Source organism: Phodopus roborovskii, unplaced genomic scaffold, assembly GCF_943737965.1.
Source record: "Phodopus roborovskii unplaced genomic scaffold, PHOROB, whole genome shotgun sequence".
NCBI classification, from domain to species: Eukaryota; Metazoa; Chordata; class Mammalia; order Rodentia; family Cricetidae; genus Phodopus; species Phodopus roborovskii.
The window spans coordinates 4102800-4126657 of record NW_026126693.1 but is presented as its reverse complement, the minus strand read 5'-3'; the positions used below and the strand labels follow the sequence as shown (position 1 = coordinate 4126657).

The window sequence follows — 23858 nt, the reverse complement described above, 5'->3', positions numbered from 1 at the left end:
ATCACTTATTAAATATATGACACACATTTGTGCTTTATTTTCTCCTCTTTCCTTAAGAAACACAGCACAATTAGATCCTTCTATTTTAGATATTTCCCTTTACAAGTATGATTAAAAACTCAACATGCCTTGTTTTTCTGCATGCAGCAGGGGAAAAAGCTGTAAATTTAGATATATTACCAATTTCAGATTTCAGATATCTCAAGAGTAGTATTCCAACTTACATACATGAATTATGTCTGTTCTGACACAGAGACATTGATAAGATCATGGTCCATACAGTGGACTGTATTGTGGGAGGATGGAAGCCATGCTGATTGCTGTCATTCCCTTCTTGTCATTTCCTAGGTGAACCCTGATCATTAGGCCTGTGTTTGTTCAAAGCCTCTTATCTTCCTATTCATTCAAATTGTGATGGGAACTCTGGAGCCAAAGGAGGTCTTAGTGCTCAGAACCAGCCTGTCACAGATGTCAGAATGAAGCTTGCCAGGGGACACACCTGACAAAGCTGAGGGACTGTTCCATATCCTTAATGCTTATGTAAGAAAGGGAAATTGCAGCTTTCCCCTCAAGACCCAGCACTGCTGTTTCTGACTGGGCAGCAAATGCTCTGGTTGGACTGCAGACTCCTCTGCTTATTGCTTATGGCCATGCACAAATTTTCTCAGTGTCTTAACTGGTAAAATAGCCCCGAGCCATAGGAAGTGTTTCTACAGACACACGTTTTCACTACTGTATTTGCACATATGAATTATATTTATAGTTTAAATTTGAATGTTTATCATACCATCCAGTTAGCACATACTTACTTTCTAGCTGGTTCAGTCAAAATTTTCGTCATTTAACTCAAGTCATCAAGTCATTTCATGATAGAGTCTCTCTCACTTTCTTTTATTTTACTTATTTTATATGGCTTAACACAATGTTTGGTGTTTGGTACAAAATAGGATTTCTGCAAATATGAAATCCCCTCCCCTTTTGTTGTTGTTGTTCTGTTTGTTTGTTTGGTTTGGTTTGGTTTTGGTTTTTTGAGACAGGGTTTCTCTGTATTGCTTTGGAGCCAGTCCTGGCACTCGTTTTGTAGCCCAGGCTGGTCTCAAACTCACAGAGATCCTCTTGCCTCTGCCTTCTGAGTGCTGGGATTAAAGTTGTGTGCCACCAATGCCCAGCCTTTGATTTCTATTAAGTAAATACATTTCTAATGGTGTTGTGTCTATGTGGTGCTGAAGATGTAGACACAAGAGGAACCCTGGAATTTGGCTGGCTTGTCTCAAAGGAGGCAGATAGCCTTCAAGGGATGGTAACCCAGGTTGTCCTCTTGCCTCCATTTCCATCATACATACCACATCACGTGTTCACACACAAACACAAGGGTCCATAAAGCATGCATGGGATCACTTTGGGAGTAGTGTATCAGAGCACAGGATACTTTACATTACTGCAAGGCCTTTAGATAAGACTCTGTTGAATACTTTTATATTGTATTGAAAATTTGATGATTAAAATAGTTTTAACCCTAAGCTTAGAATTCTAGATTATGTTGACAGTGATAACAATATTAATGTTAATAATTGTCATATGTAATTATATAATGATTACTAATATATTATAATTTATAACAATATATAATATAGCATTATACTATAATTACTGAATAGCACTTAATAATGTTAAAAATAACTTTCAATGCAAGTTATTGACTACAAACAATAATTGATAGGTGAACTTTTAAAAATCCCTGTACTCAGGTTAGAGGTAATACTGAACAGTCAGATTGGTGGACCACTGTCTTAGACAGCTGGATCGCAAGAACATTGTTCTGTAGAATCTTCACCTAGGACAGCTTGCTAATTTCAGCCAAGTAGTGTATGATCTAGACACTGACTCATTCTCTAAGAACTTGGGGGAGTAGGAGATGGTTGACCATGGATCCTATTACCAAGGCTTTGAGCTCTTAGGCTGCTACATTCCTTTCCTCTCCCACATGATTATAGCTGGAACTTTTATTTCACTCTGTGGCCAGACTGACTCTTGCAGAGGTGTCATTTCCACACGCTGGGTCCTGCTTCATGCCTAACTGGGACAGGAGTGGCAATTCCTGAGTCATAGCTCTTGAGACTGCTCCCTGGGAGTCCTCATATTCTCTCTAACCTTGTGGCTTCTCTGGCTTGATGAATTTTGTCCAAGATGTACCTTTAAAAAATTGGAATGAGAAAAGAACATCATATTTACATTGCAAAACTAGCCGGTTTCTTAGATAAGTTGGGAACCTATTCTGACTAGCTGCCTACTGAGAGGATTGTTTTCACTTATTAAAGAAGTGCATGTTGTGACTTCTACAGTCTTCTATTTTAAAGTTATTTGTATAACTAAACAGAAAATCCTCTTGAATATCTGCAGTGGTTAGGTACTGTCCTTGATACAAAGATTAAGATGGAGTCTCTTAATGGACTGTGTGGAGAGAAAGTCACGTGCTGTAATGTAAGAGCAGGTAGATTGCTGTAACATGTAGGAAAGGCACCTACACAAACATGGTGCTGGGGCAGTGTATGAGGAGGGAAGTCTTTGAGGCTGAGGGTGGTTGATGAATCATTAAGCCTACCATACTGACTTCTCTTCTGGTGTTAAGCTGGATTGGCCCCTCCCTTGAAGAGGACATAGCAGTGACTCTGAGTTGAGAGGATGTATACTTCTATATGTGGTGACAGGCACTCAGGGCTCAAGCCCAGTAGACACTCTAGGGACAGTGAGAGGCCAGATTGTGCTGAACTCAGAACAGATACTGAGAAGTCCATTTCTCTGGAATCTGATGGGAGGCTATGAAAGCAGGAGATTGACAAAATCAGGTGGTCATTTCTGAGAACTCACTTGGTAGAGCAAGGAGGGAGATGGAGCAGAGGAAACTGTAAGGCACTGTTCTGGACTCCCAGGAAGAAACAATAACATCTGGAACAGTTTAGCAATAGGCATATCACACAGCAAAATAAAGCATACAAGTGTTAAAGCTGTAAATGAGAAGATGAATTAGCAAAAAGAAATGTGTATTTGTTTTTCATTTCAAGAGTTGAGAAACTTTTTAAAGCATGACAAAAAGTGCATACTGTGGCAGATGCTCGAAGAATAGATCTGGGTTTTTTGTTTGTTTGTTTGTTTTGTTTAGTTTTGTTTTTTAAGGAATGGAAGATGTAGTGAAGGGTAAGAAGTAGAACATTCCAGATGCCTTGTAGTATGTTGGGATTATGCAAAAGTATCTGCAGAAATTTGGAGAGTAACATTCTGAGTTTTCTTGGAGATAAAATGAGTACATCCTGATGTAGGATTTATGAGGTGACTGAGAACAGTTGGAAACTGTTATCAGAGGGCATGGTTTGTGTTAACAGAACAGAGGGAACCTCATGATATTTGAGGTGTGCATCTTGTAAGGGGATGGGGAAGACTTAGAGTCTAGCAGTGCTAAAGCTGAACTTGAGTGGGGAGAGGGAGGGAGAGAAGAGTGGAGTGAGGGAGGGAGGGAGGACAGGTTGATCCAAAGTATCTGGATTTTGTCCTGTGTATCAGCTACGCAGTAGGGATTTCTACCTTTGGAGGAATTATTCTGTTCTCTGATGCCCAACAGGCAGCCACTAGATGCCTGTGGCTGCCCTGTCTACACTTGTAACACAATTAATTCAACTGGGGACCTGACTTCTTTATTTTATCTATTTTTATCAAGTTATGATAATAAGCCACTTTAGATGGCACAGGTATAGACTATGTGAATAGAATGAGATGTTCGTGGGGAGCTACTTAGAACATTATTGTACAGAGTTACTCTGGTAGGCAGGAAGAAAATGTGCATTTACCACAAGCATAGTCAGCTAGCTGCAGCATGAGATAGTGTCTTAAGTGTTGCTTGTTTTACATATGAAATCTAAACTTTTATGTCCAGTTACCTCCAGGGACTGTGAGCTCCTCAACCCTAGATTCTTGGCTATATTTACAGTATCAGATATGTTTCCTCCTATCTCATAACAAATTTAGAGTATTTATGATATAGGGGGCCAGAATTTCCTTCTTTTAAAGTTTGATTTGAGAGATTTGCTCAAAAACACAAATCCAATAAACAAGAGAGGTTCCTAGTCTTAGCAATGTTATATTTTTTCAGTTAATATGTATTTTAGGCAAATTTAAATTCATAGGGAAATTTAATTTTAAAGTCCTCATATAGCCCTTGCCTTCACATGTGACAAAACCCTCTATTGCTGATAACCTGTCCCACAGTGGCACATTTGTCACAATCAATGACCCTGCACTTGACACATTATTATCTACCAGAGTCCATGGCTTTTACTAGGGTGTATTCTGCGTATTTTATGTCCTATGATTTTTGAGTCCATTATTGAAGCATTATATAGAGTTGACCCCGTGGTCTGCCTTCTCCTTTCTCCTTATCCAGGCCCTGGTGAGTACTAATCTTTGAACTGTTTCTGTAGCTTGCCTTTTTCTAATGTGATGTCTAGCTGGAATCAGACATCCTGTAGCCTTTTCCGATTATACTATACGTATTTCAATTTTCTTTATATAATTGCATAGCTTTTTTATTATTTTCCCATTTTTTGCTAAATCAGACTATTACCTGGATAAATCATAGTTAATTTATTCACCAATTTCTGGAAAGACCTTCTAGTTACTTCTGAGAGTTAGAAATTATTAACAAAACTGCTTTAAACGTGGTGTGTGTGTGTGTGTGTGTGTGTGTGTGTGTGTGTGTGTATGCAAGTTTTCATTTCACGTGGGTGAGTGGCAAGAAAAACCATTGCTATGTGTAATGACATTTTCAGATCTATAAGAAAATTGTCTTCTAAAGGGGCTGAAGAGTTTTGTGTCCTCTTCAGCAATGAGATAACTCAGTGCGTATCTGCTCCAGCGGGCAATATTGTCCATGTTGGGATTAGGCTGATCTGACAACAGATAGTTGCTATATTGTTGTTTCCATTTGCAATTTGCAGGGGTGTATGGTGTTGAACATTTTTTGTATGTTAATTGCCATATGTATTTCCTTTGGTACAGAGTCTCTTCAGGTATTTTGTCTATTTTCTAAATATGTTGTTTCTATGTATTTTAGTTTTTTCATTAGTTTTTTAAACTATGTTAAAACTAGTAGAATCATTTTATTAAGAATCTAAGGCAAACCCTGCTATCCCAGGAAGATGACTTGCTTGCAGTTATGCACCAGTGTTCTCATAGTGAACATAGACAAGTTCACAGGCTCATCCAGAGTGATGGTCACTGGCTAGTCGCAAACACACACACACACACACACACACACACACACACACAAGCACATGATACATACTACAAAATGACCAGTTGTTAATGGACACCAATCATTAACTTAGTCCAACTCTGTCCTCATACCACCAACATGAAATTAAGATTGTAAGTTTTTGAGAGCTCTATTCTAAAAGTCAAACCATCTTTCCCTGAGATTGCACTAGGCCTGGGGCAGTATTTCCAAGATTGCAAGCTTTCCAGTACAAAAATGATGGCATTGCCAGATAAATGTGGTCACTTCTGAAATAGTCTAATAGAAGCCCAGTACCCTCTGGTTCTCTCTCTGCTGAGACTTCCAGTCCACCATGCTACGTGGTCTTCTCTGTTGCTCACAGCTCCAAGAAACCCAGACTCATGGGTGTATGTTGGTCCTGACAGATTTTGATGATCAATAGAGAAACCAACAAGAGCAAAGCACATTTCTATAGTGATGGTTTTTGTGGGTCATTTAATGATAATGTGTTTTAAAGGATTAATTTACCTCAGTCAAGAAAATTACATAACTTATGTGAAGCCACTCAGTTTAACAAAACTTAATATAATATAAAATAAACTTTATAACATTTGTTCCTTTCTACCTTATAGGGATCATGTCTGACCACCAATTTGGGAACCAGTTTATGTGCAGTGTGGTGGCTTCTCATGTGAGTCATCTGCCTACAACCAACCTGAGTTTTGTCTGGATTGCTCCACCAGCTGGCACAGGCTGTGTGAATTTCATGTAAGTACATGTCAAATGAGGGAGGCAAATGCTGCCTTTAATAGGGTTATACAGAGTAACCATTTAGTTATATTATGGCAGTAGGTTTGACTTTGATTTTAGTTAATCATTAATTGTAGTGTTTAAGGAAGCTGGTTTTTAAAGTAGTCAATTTTCATGTAATTTTTCCTTCTTTTATGAGGTGGGGCTTCTCTGTGTAACAGCACTGTCTCTCTTGGAACTCACTTTGTAGATCAGGCTGGCCTTGAATTCACAGAGATCTACCTGCTTCTGCCTCCCAAGTTTTGGGATAAAAGGTGTGTGCCACCACCACCCGGCATTTCAACTAACATTTTATTTTGCATATTTATTTATAAGCTCCATATTTATTCAATTCCAGCTGACAACAATCCTTTTAAAACCAGAGGTAAATGAGAAGATAGGAAGTGTGATGATATTTTGTTTATGATCTAACAAATAAAGCTTGCCTGAAGATCAGAGTGCAAAGGTAGCCACAGCCAAAAATATCATCACACCAGGCAGTGGGCCAACTAGCAGGCACACTAGTTGGCCATAGAGACCAGGCAGTGGTGGTACACACCGTTAACCCCAGCACTAGAGAGGAAGATAAGGTAGGAGGAGACAGCTGCTGAGAATCTGAGGTTTAGTGGAGAGCTGTGTAGTCTAAGGTTTGGTGGGTCACCTCTTTGGTTTGACCTTCAGTTTTAATCCCAATATCTGCCCCTGGGTACTTATTATTAATACCAATTTGAATTAGTACTCCAAAGAAGAGGAGGACAATAGAGAGAAGTTATGAAATGGTACTAGTGCTGCTACACAGTGAGGGTTGCAGCAGTGTGAGAAGTGCTTCCTGTGGCCTCAAGGAGTGTGGTCCACATCTGTTTGCTCTGTGTTTGGGTAGCAGAACAGGTAGCATGAAAGATTATGCAACTTGTTGAGGGGGAGTGGAGTAAGGGAGATACTGGGAGCTAATGAGAATATGAGAATGAATGCCCATATCCCACTTTCTTTAGCTAGCTTCTACCTCCTAAAGTTTGTACAACCTTCCCAGAGAGTGCTACCTTCTGGGGACCATGTCTTCAACACATGAGCCAATAGGAGACATTTTAAATGAAAACCACAACTTCAAGACAGTATGTCTTAAATACTGCCATCATTAAAAATAAGTATATGGGCTGGGTGTGGTGGCACGTGCCTTATCTCTGTGAGCCTGATATCAGGTGCTCTACATAGTGACTTCCATGCAGCCCAGGCTATGTAGATAGACACCATTTCAAAAAAGAAGTGTGTGTGTGTGTGTGTGTGTGTGTGTGTGTGTGTGTGTGTGTGTGTGTGTGTATTGATTAACTAATTAACACCATTTAGTCATTCTGTATCATAAAACATAGCAAAGTCAAAATGCACCTAATACATATACACCTTTGTACCTTTGTACCTAAGATTTTTCATGGGCTTTCCTTCCCTGGGAGGACACTGGGAGAAAGAGCAGGTGTCTGTGGCATCAGGACAGACTGGTTCAAAGGCTGTGCCCTTTGACTCAACTTGACTGCACCTCTTCCCCTCCCAGCAGCCACCATTCCTCGCCCTCCCTGTCTGGTTTTTACTCATGTCCCTCACTGCATTTTGTTTTTATTTCCAACATATGCTCTTGTTCATTTAATTATCCTTTCACTACTGAAATTCAAGTTCCTGGAAGACAAGAGTCTTTGTTTGCTTCATGATCTGCTCCAACAGTTGCTGATACTCCATGAGACACAGTAGTAACTCTGAGTAGTAACTCAGAGATGGAAACTGCTGTTCAGGAAGCAGTCAGGCAAAACAGAGGTAGAAGATATCTTTAATGTTTCTATTGTAACTTCATGCTCAGGCAACAAAATCCCCAAAACTAACTCTTTTCCCGCAACAGCATCCAAGTCAGTGTCTCCTGTGGCCACTGGACACTGACTGCTACACACTCTGCCTGCCACTCTGTTCTGTGTGACCCAGCTGACAATGCCACATTAATTGAACAGAGTTGGTTGACGTTTAATCCCATTGCCTTCTTCCTTGGGAAGGTTTTGTATTTGACCCTTTTCTGCAGTACCTCCTCAGAGTCATTGCAGGGTCACCCACTTCTCCCCCCTCCGTCCTACACAGTGGTGTCTAGCCACTCTTAGGCACAGTGATAACTCTTTCAGGGTTTGGAGAAGCCTACATTGCTCTTCTGAAGCCAGGCCTTTGGCAAGAATCTGCAGTCCCTTCTCAGGCTTGCTTTTGCTGTCTCCTTTCTGAACTCCAGATAAGCACAGAGCATCCTAAAACGTCTGAGTTTCTTCTTTCTTTTCTCTCCCTGAGATGCTCTCCCCTCAGTCTAACTGCCTGCACATTCTTCAAGACTTGTTCTGTTTTGTTTGTATCTGTATATGTGTTAGTTGGTATAGTGTCTCACTCAGTTATGTGATCTCAAGTTATATGTTCTCCAGTGTCACAGTTTATTTTAGCTCAGAAATGACCCCTGCCCCTTGCAATATGCATATATAACTTCTTACCGCAAAATAAGAAATCCTTTTATAAAAGGGAAAACATACAGTAATAGAAACAGTATAAAGCTGTCTACTTCAAACAAACAGATTTTCTTCTTTTATTTTTTTTCATAGTGAGGCTTGAACCTACAGTCTTGACCATCCAAGTCCTCTACTCTGAATTATAATAAATCCCCAAATTTAAGTTTTAATTGAATCTGTTTAAAAATATATTAAAATAAGATTTTTGAATGTTTTGTCACAGTGACCAAATACTTGACAAAAAGTAACTTTACGGGAGAAGGATTTATTTTAGCTCAAAGCTTGAAAGGGTAGTGCCCATCATGGTGAGGAATGCCCATCATCATTAAAAGAAGGTACCCATCATCAAGGCAAAGGAATGCCCATCATGATGAGGAAATACCCATCATGGCAAAGAAATGCCCATCATAGTGAGGATGCCCATCATGGTGAGGATGCCCATCACGGTGAGGATGCCCATCACGGTGAGGATGCCCATCACGGTGGAGTGCCCATCACGTAAGGGAAGGGTTGGTAACATGCATGGCATCAGGAACTGTGCCTGGGTCAGGAAAGAGAAAGAAGGAGTGTAAGTGCTCACTAGCACCCCCCCCCCCTTTCCATTTCATCCATTCCAGCTACAGAATGGTGCTGCCCATATTCAGTGTGGGTTCTGCCTCCTTAGTTAAAATTCTCCAGAAACTCTCAAAGACTTACCAGTTTGGCAATGAAGATTGCACCCCACAAATGTTTTGTGATCTCACTCTTACTAAAATGTGAAATCCTGTTTCTTCTGAGTATTTATTTTAAGTCTTATCTCTAATGTTTCCTTCGTGGTCAGTCAGAAAATTTCCATTTGTTTAGAATAAAATTTTTTGACTGAAAAGAAATGCAATCACTTTCAATTATAGTTTCAAGTAAATTTTTGTTATACAGTTTGCACTTTCTAGGATTCTTGATAAGCAGTTGTGTCATAGAATCTGTCCTTTGTGGGTAAGAGTCTTTCATTGATCTCTTTCCCTGTCCCTTGCGAGAAATACAGGAGGGGGAGACTGAACATGGACTATTGATTTATTTGCACTTTTCTACCTAAATTCCTTACTGTAATTATTTAACATATATGCATGCATCAATAATTAGTAGCCTTCCAACAGTACTTGAAGATTGTTAATATTAAATATTGACAATATTTGATATTTTAAACATCAAACAAAACTAAAATAGTACATAATCTACAGTATTTGAAGGTTAAAGCACTCTAGTCTCTTTTCCAATTAGCTTTGAAATTAGAGCTTTGATTTGTAAAGGTGAGAGAGTTCTTTTTCTGCTTTTTACTTCTTAATTGACATACAGTGTCATACTTCTATGTAGGATGCAGTTATAATTAAGTTACATATATGTAACATGTAAAGATAGCCAAGTAGTTAACAACTGTATCCTCCAAGACCTCTTTTCTCCTGTTTTCGTATTTTGCTTATTCCTGACTTCTTGTGGCTGTCCAAACCTATATGTAAAGTTAGGGTGTGTGTGTGTGTGTGTGTGTGTGTGTGTGTGTGTGTGTGTGTGTGTGTGTTGTATATGAATGAAACCTCCAGTTTCATTCGCGCACGATCTGTCCACATTTTTTTCTGAGACATTGTGTCTCACTGGAACCTGGGGCTCATCAGTTAGTTCAGGCTAGCTAATGAGTTAGCCCCAGGGAACCACCTGTGTTTGCATTCGCAGGGCTGGGATTTCAAACTAGCATAACCATGCCTTATTTTGTACAACTTTACATGGGTGGTAGGAAGCCAAACCTGGGTCCTGGTGCTTATGTGGTAAGCACTTCCCCAGCTGAGCCATGCCTGACTTCTTTTAAATGTGTTTTATTAGTCACCTATCTATCACTGCTATATAAGTTTGAGGGTTTTTAAATGGTCATTTAAAAGTTGCATTTACTTATTTGTAGGAGCAGTGGGGGCATGCACAGGCCACTCCCCACATGTTGAGTCAGAGAGTAATTTCTAGTTGTTCTCTGCTTCTACCATGTGGTTACTGAGCTTGGAACTCAGATCATCATGCTGGGAGGCAAGTACCATTACTCACTCAGCCATCTTGCCAGCCCTAAATAAGTTTTTAGGTATTTAACAGCATAGGTCTCCATTCTACTTTCTTCCTTTTGTGATTTTAATCTATTACCCATTGTCTTATAACAGATGGAATGCTGGCTTTGAAGACATTCAGTGAATAGTGTCTAATTTAACATGTACATGGTCTTTGTAAGGCTGATTGAGTTGTTAGTACACTCAGTTTTTTAATCTCAGCACAGCATTCTGAGAATGAGGGGTCAGCTGTACTGATGTATATAGATACAAAGAGCTACCCTTAGTTGGCATTACTATTTGTCACCTCTTGATGACACTGTATAAGTGGTGTTACCTCATATTTTCCTCATATTCTTGTTTTATGACTATGCTGCTTATCTCTAATTTAATACTGAATTATAGTCTTCAGTGACTAGTAACCCTCAAGTAAAAAGAGAGAGCAAGAGAGGGAGAAGAAGAGAGGAAGGGAAAGATGGCAGAGACAGGTAGGGACAAGAAGGAAGAGTGAAAGGACTAAGAGTAAAAGCCAAGGAGGGAGAGAAGAGGCAAAGAAGAAATCTTCAAGCCATTTAACCTTAGAAATTATTGAAAAAGACATCAGGGAAGTAATAATGTTTAATTTACCTCATGCATGCTATTCATCTAAGTGGTTTTTATATTTTAATCCAGTAATTCTCATAATAATAGAGCTCGCTTTAGAGAATTACTGTCTCAATTTATAGATGAGGACATCAAAGTACAGAAATGTTTTTAAGTAACTCTGTGAGCCAAACAGCCTGATATAAAAGTGATTTTCCCATTCTTTGGATTTGAAATGATCACTTTTCTATTTTATTATAGAAAATAATTATACCACTTAAGTCAGATAGAGTTTGCAGTGTAGCATCAGAATCTTTTCCATGTGGCCAGCAAGTGTTCCCCACAGTGTTTGAACTGTATGCTGGTAGATGAGCACACAGTCACCCAGCTACTCCGAATACCAAGAGGCACAAAAAAATGAAAATAAAATGAACAAGATATTTTCTATTTAAGAGAAACTTGGGTCAGCAAAGAGGGACCTGGGAGGGACCATACTTGAACAGTGATACTTCCAAGGAAATAACTTCTAGAGAGGTTGTTTTTAAAGTTCTCTGAGTAAGAAGCAAAAAAGATCATTTGAAAAATTGAAGACACTGGCGGTTTCTGAATTTCTGTCAGGCTTGAGGCAAAACCGACACAGAGGCCTGAGTGCTGCCTTGAGTATAGTCCTGATGCTTTTCATTTTTGATGGGTGTCATTCTAGCCTGGAGAATTCTTTGAGAAAAATGGTAGCAGTTGGTTGTCCAACTATTTCCACCCATCAAAAGGAAACCCCTCAATTACATTTGCTTTGTTTATTAAACACCTGAAATAAGATGGGGACCCTGCCTTTGTGTCACAGACAAGGGTGTCAGCAGTTGCTGCATACATATTCTACTTGGATCTCGAGACTGCATGCAGTTCACTGCGAAAAATAAATTAATTCTCCTGGAAGTTTGAAATGATTGTATCCCTACTGTGAAATAAATCTAGATATACTGTTTTCTGAATAAAAAATTTCATCTGTAAATCACAATTCTCTTTTTCCCTCTGATGGTCTGACTTTCTCTTTTTATACATATCCTCCAATTTGAGATAATTGTTTTAGTACTGCTCAAAAATGTACCTGTGAATGACGCGATAAAAAGTATATTATTCATCCATAGAGGGAAATGTTGGAAGCCTGGCTATAGTTGTCACCTCCCACCAGCCCCTGCTTTTTATCAGAGTTACACAGCCAATTAGGCTGGACGAGGTGGCAGTCTGCCATGCTCTCAGAGGTTAGCACCTTGACAAATGAGGTCAGGGTGCTTCTTGGGGATTTAATCTTTAACTGAGGAGTGTGGTTGAGATATATTCATCAAACTCCAAGAAGGGTTGAAGAAACCAATTGTTATATTAGTGATGTGACATATTTTTAAAGTTTAGCAAATACTTGCAAGTGAAAACAACTGTCTTCCCTTTTCTTTTCTCTGTTCTTTTGTTTCTTCTTCCTTCTTTCAAAAATTCACAAGGTAAGCCTTGTTGATCTATTAGGATAATTTCCTGGGGGTCTCTTCAGGGCCATCTTCTCTGCATCAGTCATGAGACCACCAGAGAAATAGTGCTGCCTCTCAGTGCGGGAGATGGATATGTTGCTGGAGAATTCTATCCCCGGCTGAATAGCTGTGCTAGAGAATGTTTTCTTTCCTGTAAATACCTGCTTTTCAGACAGTTGGGAAAACAATGTCAAAGCCAGATCTTCCCCTTGCTTGGTTTCACTTGATGGGGTGAGGATGTCGAGAGCATTTAGAAGGGCTCTGTGGCTGAGATGGGACACCTGAACTTAACATGTGTTACTTGGCACCTTATGGAATGCTTGTGAAAGTAGATGGCCTAAGTCTACCAGCTTCCCATGTTACAGTGGGAAATGCCTCTGAATCTACTAGAAATGCCTTATGTGATGTTTGTGGGGAAGCTTAGGTTATTTCTCTATTTTTTTTAATTTATTTAACCAGTTTTAGAAGCCCCTAGTGAGTTTTCACCCCAAATTTTAACACATTTAAAATTAGCAATGACAGTGATGTTGGAGAAACAGGTAAATGAATTTTTTTCCATGACAGCAGCTACTCATGATTTGGCAGTGCCTGGCTATGGGTAATATTGGCATGCATCAGTGTCAGTTTTGAATCTTCTTTTAGTCCAATATCAGAATATTAAATCATGGGTACAAATGGCAAATAAAAATGTTAATCCTTTCAAATGAAAATTGAAACAATTAATTTTGTCCGTTTGATAATGATGCTTGTGAAGACAGCAGTAGTATTGTATTAACAATAAAATTCCATCTAAAATTCCAGCTTAAGCTCCCCATGCTCCCCAGGACAGGATTTCCTAAAGGGATTGCACAATAAATTTGACTCAAATTTTGACCTTTCCCCTACCATCCTATGGCACATTGAAAATGGGATTCATAAAGACAACACAGTAACCTGGGAGATGCTTGGAATGCAAAGTGAGAAAGCCTAAAGAAATGTGTTGCTGTGATTAAGTTCCAACACATTACAGTTGTGTTTTCTGGCATCATAGAAAACCAAACTGACACAGGCAGAATTTTCCTGCTAAAATCATGTAGAAATTGGAATTAACACAGCAAACATTAAGCTCTGTGAGAACAGCAAAACCAGCTTCCAGGAGAAAAGAGAAATGGCTAAGTTGGCTTAAGAGGCAGAAACTGAGGCTGTCATGTCCTTCAAACCCAGACTTAGGCCCCAAGTTTGGCTCTCTCACCTGTGTAGACTGGAATTGTAAAAATCCCTTCAATATAGTAGAAGGCAAGAAAGGAGGGAGAGCTGGGACGAGGTCCACTATATAAAGCATCCATTTTCTGGAAACACAAAAAAGTTTGTCATCTGTCTGGAGTCATCCATAAATATGAATTACTTATAAGAAGAGTTGCCCTGGCCATCCCCAATAATGACATGGAGACTTATTAATTATGAAAGCGTAGCCAATAGCTTCAGCTTATTTCTAACTAGCTCTTATAACTAAATTAACCCATTTCTTTTTATCTGTGTTCTGCCACATGACTAGTGGGTTTTGCCTCTTCTATTGAATGTATGTTCCCACTGAGTCAGGCTGTCAACTCTGCCTTTTTTATTTCCAGAGTCCTCTGTGCCTGGAAATCCTGCCTAGCGGTTGGCCTTGTGGCTTTTTATTAAACCAATTAGAGTGATACATCTTCACAGTATACAAAAAGATTATTCCACAACAAATGACTTTCATTTTTAAAGCAGTGCAAAATCAAACTACAATGCAATATAAGCTTTGAATTTGAAGAATGAAAAAAAAAAATAAAGTATTTTAATGTCCTTAAATTAGCTTGAAATATTATAGTCTTAGTTAAATAGTTAAAGTTAAAAATGGATATGAAATTAAAACTTTTAGAGCAGGAAGGAGATTGGGAAAGGATTAAACATCATTTAAAAATCATAGAAGTATAGAATGTAGTGGATCCCTGAACAAGTCTAAGTCCGTCAATAACTACGACCACCATAAACAAGTGAAAATTTCCATTTGAAAATAACTTTCAGAATGTCATTTCAAAATTGCAGAAATATGTAGCTTCTGAAAGTCAAACCTATGCACAAAAGCTACAAAAACAGAGATAAAAGAAAGTATACCAGGCAAGAACTATACAAAAGTAATTAGGCTTTGCTACATTAGCCAGAAAATTGTAAAAATGTGTCATTAAGGCTAAGGATAACTGCTTAAGAACAAGATCGTTTTCATGTGAACAGTGCTGAAGCAAACATTTAAAACTAAAAATTGCCTTTTATGTGGCAGAGAGCTAAGTACATATTTCCAATATTTAAATTGCAAATGGCATTATAAAATTCTTTAAAACATGTTTGTTGAAAAGATAAAAGATAAAAAGTGTTGGAAAAGACAAAGAAAAGGGAAGTCTTATAAATGTCTGATGGGAATTTAATTAACAACTATTGTAGAAAATATATTGGAGATTCCTTAAAAATTCTAGGAGTAGAACTACCATATGCCTCAGCAGTCCTACTTGTGTTTGCATATTCACAGGGAGTAAAATCAATGTGTTGAAGCAATGTCTGCACCCTCATGTTTATTATACTATTATTCACAATTTCCAAGATGTGGAAATAATTTATATCCACCAACAGATAAAGACCATGTGTATCCATTGGAATGTTATCTAGTCTCACAGAGGGTCTGTCATTTGTGACATGGGTGGATATTGAGGAAAACATTCTAAATGCAGCAAGTCAGGATCAGACACAAGCAGCATGTGATCTCACTTCTATGTGGAGTCTAAAAAGTTGAACTCTGAATTGCTGAGTGTGTACAGAGTGCTATCAGAAGGCAGAAGTGGGCTTGGTGAGGAGAGAAGAGAGCTTTTTATCAAAGGACCCCAACTTTCAGATAAACGGAATAGGTTCTGTGACCTCTTGTACAGCAAGATGGATAAACACAGATAATAATATCACACATTCCAGGGTAACTGAATTTCCAGTCCTAAGTAAGCGGTTACTGAGTGGATTGATTCATGCAGCATCATATGCATATGTCAAGACACCACACTGTGTCACACAAGTGAATGTAATGTAGTTTTCAATCCAGTGGAATATTAATTGGGATTAATAAATATTCATTGAGTGGGTATGTGAAGATTATGCCAAAGGATTAGAGTCTGTATCTCTTGGTTTTCCCTCCAGGCATGCACTGGTAACAACAGGCTCTCTAATATGTTAATTGTTTGGGGAAATACTAATTTGGTCATTTAATAAAACTCTTTCATCAGTTTAAATTTTCTGATCTATGGTTTTTCTCTAACGATTCCAGGGACATTACATAAATTATTCTAAATATTAATTCTGATATTTAAACATTCTAGGATATGACTATATTGTTTGGTAAACGAACTATCTTTGAATGCTACTTAGACTAATGCAAAATTTAAAGGTTAATATTATTGTGTTTTTGAATTGAATGATCCAAGGTCATGGAATGGATTACTACAGAATTTTATTGCTTATTGCTTTATTGGAGATTTATTTTATTTTTAAATTTTGAGGAACTATATATGTAAAACACAACTTTTTAACTTATATTTAAACAATTAAGTCAGTGTATATTTAAAGTCCTTTTATTTATGAAATAAACATCAAACAAAAACACCACCTTCTAACATTAATGTAGATTTTAGTCACTGAAGCGGGTAGGTCCTAAGCTGGAATCAAGTACAAGAGAGAACATTCCCATTAGTGTATATGGAAGGGATTGCATATTCCAAAGAGCAACACTCAGAGTTTTATAGGAAAGACGGGAAAAGGCTTCTAATTTAAAAAGTACACAGTAGTTCCAAGGTAGCTAAAACGATCGTCCCTTAATCGGAGCCCTGTTTTAACTTAAGCAAATATGTTGAAAAGTGTCTTTAAAGCTGAGCTACATAAGCCCTTCTAAATCTGCCTGCAGGCACTAATGCTCAGATTGGAGAAAGCACCCTATTTGCTAAGTGCAGAGATGGTTACAAAAGAGCTTTTCTCACTCTGAGGATAAAAGCCGGAGTATACTTTAATTTTGGTGACTGGCTGGCTCATCTCAGCACCATAATAGTGATTTGGCTCAAACCCAAAAAGTAGCAAGTCAGTACTTACATGTCTATGGATCAAAATTAGATGAAAAATTGCTGTTTCTCATCTCCAAAGCTATTTGCTGCACATTTTATAACCCTCAAGATGCCTTTTGTAATATGTGATAACAGAGCCAACTGCAGCATCTGCCTAGAAAGAGATTACTTTAATTATGGACTCAGTGTCCTATTTTCTGCAAGTGATCCCTGGAGACAGGCTTCCCGAGGAAGGAGAGGTGCAAGGGTACACATTAAAACCTCAAGTCAGCCCGGAAGACCTGGCTAACATGCAACAAGGGCACCCATAAACTGCCTTCATATCCTAGTCTGCGCTGTGATAGAGAAGTCCAGAGTGATAGGTTTTTAATTATTCTAGCATCTGCTGCTATGATTCCGCATAGTAAAGGCAAGGTGAGCTTATCAGGGAACAAAACCTCAGATGGGTCTGCACAGGAAATGGACTATATTAAACAGGGCTGGCAAAAATCACTCTTATTTTTATGTGTGATTTTTCTTAACAAAGAAACAAAGCCTTACTTTAGTTTCCAACAATTCTTAAATTAAAATGCTTGATAGAATATACTTTCCTTTCATGTTTTTTTTCCAAGCTGAAAATATTTGTTTTATTAGTTAAGTGGTTTACCTGCAAGGCCATCCAGTTCTGGTTAACTGCCATCCAGAATCATGAATTTCATATAGAATCAGTGTGCATCGCTGTGTCTGTCCACAAAAATTCTTAATAAGATTCCACTGACTCAACAATCTGAGTTGTTGCTTAAAGAAAATTGTTGCCTCATTTTTCTTTGTCATGGAGAAACATGTTCCTGTGTGAGTAGCTAGCTTCATGGGAAGTCTTCAAAAACATAACCCACATAAACATCCAGCTTACATGGGATCCCATCTGACTTCTCAAAAAGTATAACTGAAAAAAGCATGTATTTGACATTTTTTAAAGTTTGAAAATTATAGAAGACTAACTATAGGAATTAACTTTAAACTTTAAAAAAATATTTGACATGGAAGAATTTTGTGGATTTTGTGTGTAGGAGGGAAAAATCATCCACCCCCCCCAAAAAAAACTGTACCTACAATCACATTAGGTAAAAACATCTAACCTTTAAAGATGTTTTATGCTGACATTGTTTTCTGGTTGAGGTATGAGATACTACTTGTATTTTATACAGTGATAAGGAAAGTGAAATCAATATAAGGGAATTTTAAATGTAGTCTAAAGCATTGACATAATATTTGTACTTTTCTTTTCTAGGATATATGACCCATATACTGGAGAAAAATGTTGAAACAGATAGATAGACAGAAGCTTTTGTACTTCATGAACTTAGTAGATGGACAATTGGATCTGCATTGTCTATATGTCAGTGCTTCCAAGGAGGAGAAAGACAACATCCATTTTTGTTTAGCTTCTGTGTGTTAGGAATGAAAGCAGTTTACATCTATTGGAGACAACCACCGCCATCATCAGCCACAGGAAAATAATTCAGAATTCTTTCATGTTATTTCTGGCTTTGACAATACCTGTTTCTTTACTTTATGCTGCAGACCCCAGATTTTCTTTGCAGTTAACTATTCCACACTAATGGGGGACTGCAGTGTGATGCTGCACTCCTTAAGGAGCAAAGGGGATTTTCTCTGAATGTTTGTTCTTTAATTTCAAGTCTATATTACACATGATAGGTTCCAATTAAACTTTTAAATTGAGTTTTTAAGAGTTATATTTGGAATATAAGCTCATTTTCTTACTGCTGTTTTCAGACATTGTGTCTGAGTCTTTTTTAAATACTAAGTTATTATTACTTTTTGGCTTTCTGTCTTTTATGTTTGAGTTGAATACAAAATACCTTGAGTTTTAATTAAAAAGAATAGAACTGAGCAAATGTTTTTCAAAAAAGCAGATTTTGTTTTGCACATTTATACTTGTCTATAAATATTACTTCCTTAAAACATTTTAATATATTTTCTGATTGTGAAAACAATCCTTGTATATATTAAAATATTACTTGGTCAGTCCCTCCATGTGTCTGTATACAGACATTTCTACTGTCTCAGAAACCAGAACAGTGCCTCACGGTGTATTTCTTTAGATACACATAAGTGTTCAATTGTAGTTTTAATAAATTTGGAGTTCTACCATCCATTTTATTCTCTAATCTAGCTAATTTTTACATTATGAATGTTTTCCCAATAACCACCCATCCCATCCAGATAGTGTACCATTAGACATCTACACTGTACTGTGTTTAGCCACTCATCCATGCACATTGCACTTGCCATTGGTGGGTTCCGCTCATGTAATTTTATGATGCACAACCTTGAAACTAATATGTTTTGCATACTTCTAATCGAAAATATATTATTCTCATATTAATGTTAACTATGAATTCATTCTGACAGAACAAAAAGCTATGACATGTATAAAACTGCATTTTCATTGTTAGCTGAGGCACACAAAGATAACAATAATTATTTCCAAGATAAATGTCAGTGTCCTAATTATTGTTGTAATGCTCTAGTCAACAACATTTTATCATTTTGTAATGTTTTCTGTTCCTTTATGGAATTTCAATAAATACTTTAAAATGTTTGCTTTTATCTGAAGGCAAACATTCTGTTTCCAAAGCCCCATGGAATGCACAGCGTTTTAGCTGACAAGTCAGTAGAATGAGATGCTAACACACACACACTTATGTGTACATATATATATATATATGTTTGTTACTTTATTGTTTAGTAAAATACCCCTTTATATAATAAAATATGAATCCATTAGTAAATGGGATTTGACTTTATTGTATTATACAAATATTGAACTATATATTGTTCATTCCCAAGTAATTGTAAGCTCCTGTTAGAACTTTTAAAAAATATCACTAATTGATTAATAATTATTTTCATCTTTCTTTACTTCTATATCCTGTTTTATCTTCCCTTTCTTTTTTTATATATTTCTTGAGACAGGGTTTCTATGTGTAACAGCTCTGGCCATCCTAGAATTCACTCTGTGCACCAGGCTGGCCTTGAACTCAGAGAGATCCACCTGCCTCTGCCTCCTTAGTGGTGGGATTACCATTACTCCTAGATTCCAAGTAAATTCTTAATATGATTATCTGTAAGCTTTTTTCTAAAAGAAATCCTACAGTTGTATTCTGGAACACAAATATGGCCATTTTTTTTCTATTTACAAGAATATTTACATTCATGTAGTAGTGGTTTCCATATTATTGAATGCAAAGCATAATATTCCCACAGAGGAGAAGAAAGCTGTTGGTGTGTTTGTATCCTTGGTTATCTGGCTGCCCTTGTTGCTCTTAGCTTGCTAGTCCATAAATCTCCCAGAAGCACAAATCCACAGTGAAATATTCAAGTTCTTTAATTCCTTTAGACTTTCCTAGGAGTAAAATGCTAACTTGCTGTAAATACACACAGAGGATCAACTGTAGATATCAGTATCAATATGAAAATAAAAAAAAAATGTAAGCGAGGGAAGTCTGAGCTGTATCCTACTGCAGTGATGAAGAATTGAGTCTCCAAGAAGACTCAATGCTCCGTTCTCAGCAGCTCTTTATAAAGGCCACTAAACAGAGAATGGTGGCTTCACTGGCAGCTGTAATGGGATTAGGTATATTACTAGCTAAAATAATTCCATTGCTAAAGAAAACCTTTGAAGCTCTGTGTGTGTGTGTGTGTGTGTGTGTGTGTGTGTGTGCGCGCGCGCGCGCGCGAGCGAGCGCAGAAAGCTAGTGAAATCCACTATAAAATATGATGTTTTCTTTGGGGACATAGTTTTCTATATTTGAACTTTTCACATTTTTGCAAATTAAAAGATGATTTTCTTGATTCTTTTTTAATGTAAGGAACCTTAACACTATACTACCTTCCTGTTGAATCTACACAGAAAAAAAAAATGAAATTTCTGGAATACACTAAAGCACCTTAACTTGAGACTTCTGGAACTGGAAGTGTAAGTGCTTTTATGGGGGAGTTAACAAGAGGGTTTAAATATCAACTACCTTTGAAATTTTTTTTTTTTTTGTTACTTTGTGCCCATTTATACAGAACTTTCTAGGATAGCAATGGTGAGGACAGACTTAGCCTTGTATAATTAGTGTGTGTAAGAAGTTGCTGAGCTGGTAGCTCACATCTAAACTCCAGAAGCAGAAGGACTACTTTTGGTTCAAGCCCAGCCAATGATACCTTGTCTCAGAGAATAAATGCAAAAGACCAAAAGGAATTTTAAAATGCTTCTCATGGAGATTTTCAAAGTAAAATACTTGCAGTATGTGCCATTTTAAATGTCTGTGTATAAACATTTGACTTAACAGTATCTTCAATCTTTGTCTACCTCTGCCAGTCTGAAAGAATGACTTTTCACAACCCATTTTGCTCAAATACACACTTTATTTTTCAAAATAAGATTGTCATAATAGCCAATAATAGCACTGAATGAAAAAGTAGTGTCTGTGAATCATTAGAAAATTAAAGCTTAAACTGAAAATGTTGTAGGATACACAGTACTGGTAACATTTACATATTCATAGGTTATTTACTCTTTGCTTGATATTTCAAACCAAATTTAGGACTCTACTTTAAATATTAGGAAATAATATCCTAAAGTCATTCACCCAACTGCCTACCTTAGAAGCCAGAACACATAGGGAAAGTTTAATTTTATTTTTCTGGAAAGAATAAAACTAATATCTGTCATTATGTGTAAAATATCACAAGGCCAAATATCAGCTAACATATACTTGACAGCTGAGCACTGAGAATTTCTCAAATGTATGAAAATTGGGAAAAATCATAACCAAACTGATTTAGATTGTCTTGTAACTTTTAATAGTAATCTCCATGTCTATAAATTTGGTTACCTTCATAAGCAAACACTTTTGATATATAAAGTTGTTACAGTGACAGCTTAACAATTGAAAGTTAACAACAGAACTCATTCAGTAGAACATCCCATCACCTCTAAATCACCTAGGGGATTGGTTATGTTTCATCATATATTTTCCCATCACTAGATGCAAAATTAAAGACATCTAACTTGAAAAATGCTCCTGATTTAGGACCATTGTCAACTCGGGGTATTGATGAGAGCAAGTTGGCCTATCCTGTTGGGCTTATGTGGTAAACAGAAAGGCCTGACCCTTTGAAAATGAGGAAACTGACTCTAGAGAGGGGAGCTCAGCATCATGAGTTCCATGGCAACCTTCCACAGCACAGCTCAGGCCTCTCCTTTCCTGCTCAACATCCTGGCTCGTGCTCCCCAGGTTCTTACTATTTCTGGGCAGCAGGCTGAACCCATACATTAGAAACAACTAAAACCACATTGTCACAGACTGATACCAGATAACTTATTAAGATGGTTGCATTTCACATGGATTTTTTTTTACTGTACCATGACCTTGAACTCTGTGTTTTCTGCAACAAGTCCAAATTGAAGTAACTGTATCTTCCTGTTAGGGTATTACCTGTACATTATGTTTGAGATCTCTTTCTGTGCTGATAGGTAAAGCTTTGGTTAGAAAATTAGCTCATATAGAAAATCCTATTAAGGAACCACTATCAAACATAACCATACTGATTTTAAAAATAGTAAGTATCTTTCCTTCAAGAGTCAGGTGATGCAGCAATGGTGTCCATGCTGGTTAACTCACTCTGCCTCTTCTCATCTGAAGATACAGTTGCTTTTATTTAGCCTTTTACTTGACTACACTCCTGGATGTATTTTTTTCAATTCTCATTCAATTTATTGCAAGACTTCAAATTGGCAAGATTGTGGGTATTATTAGCTAATAGGAATGAAAGATTGTCTGAGGATCACAAGAGAAAATATTCTCTCTGTAGGAGAAAGCATTTCTAGTAGCCTTCCAGGAAAACCACTGTCACAAACATTCATATCTTCATCACTGACCTGAAGCAGAGGGAAGAACACATTAATTGATTTCTCAGGTTATGTTAAATGTAGAGATGTGCATTTCACAGTATTAATGAGGAATCACACAAAATTCAAAGGGTCCCTGGAGATTGTTAGAGAGGATAGGAAATAAAAACGTAAGCAAGTGTGAGAGGAAGCAATTTGAAACAATGATATTAGATTAGCTAGAGTTAGAGAGCAATAACAGTAAAAGAGGTGTAAAGTGATAGTAAGTAGGAAATTAGATATACACTTGAAATGTAATATAGTTCAAACACTACTGTTTGTAGGACCTTCATATTCAGGTTCTGTAGAAGGAATTAGATAAACAGCTAGCTGGGAAAAAAAATTCATTTGTATTTCCTTAATTACATATTAATTTAGACAGGGCAAATCCTAATAAAGCAAATGGAAAGAAAAAGAAAAGATTAGCCTTTGTCATATGTATGCAAATACTGTATGCCCCAGGGAGTCAGGCACCAGCCATCTCCAACTTTCAGTAAAGGCTAGTTGCCCTCATCTCCTCCTGAGCTGTTGGAAGCAGAGCTTTTGAGTTCAATTAGTCGCTTCTCTAATTGTCCATTGGTCTTCTGAGGGGAAAGGGAAGGGATAAGTGGCATGGGATCTGGGCGATGTCAAAAGAACACAAAGGGGACAGGTGATGACATCCTGGGCAACATTAAGGGCCTCTATTGCTAAGGGCCCCTACATAAAGTGGTTTAGGATTGCTGGTTAGAAAATGCCTGACTGGGAAGGGGAAGCTGGTGAAAATCATGTGAAGGAAAGTATTCTCTAGTCATGGAAGAAAGCAACTTAGTGTGGTACCCATTGCTGGCTTTCTTATATCCTGTGTCTACAACCAGGCAAAACCATTTGAATACACAGCTCCATTTTAATAGTGTATTCTTCACACAAGTGCCATTAGCCTTTTCAAGGGCTTTATGGAAGGCTCATTATCTCACTTTTTGCTTGGATCCGTAAGTTGGACACTATAAAAAGGTCCATAGCATTTTCTACCTGGTATGTGTTTTAGTCCAAAAGAAGTTTTGTGGGTACATCAATCAAAGTCTGTGTTAGCTTATAC

At 37.5% G+C, this 23858-nt stretch overlaps 1 protein-coding gene across 1 annotated transcript in view; it reads left to right on the top strand.

Moving 5' to 3' along the window:
- Reln (reelin) overlaps positions 1–23858 on the top strand; it is a 420372-nt gene that overhangs the window by 117551 nt on the left and 278963 nt on the right. The window contains exon 3 of the mRNA XM_051174802.1: positions 5899–6034. Within this exon, the coding sequence (XP_051030759.1) occupies positions 5899–6034 (136 nt within the window). The remainder of the gene's footprint in view (positions 1–5898; positions 6035–23858) is intronic.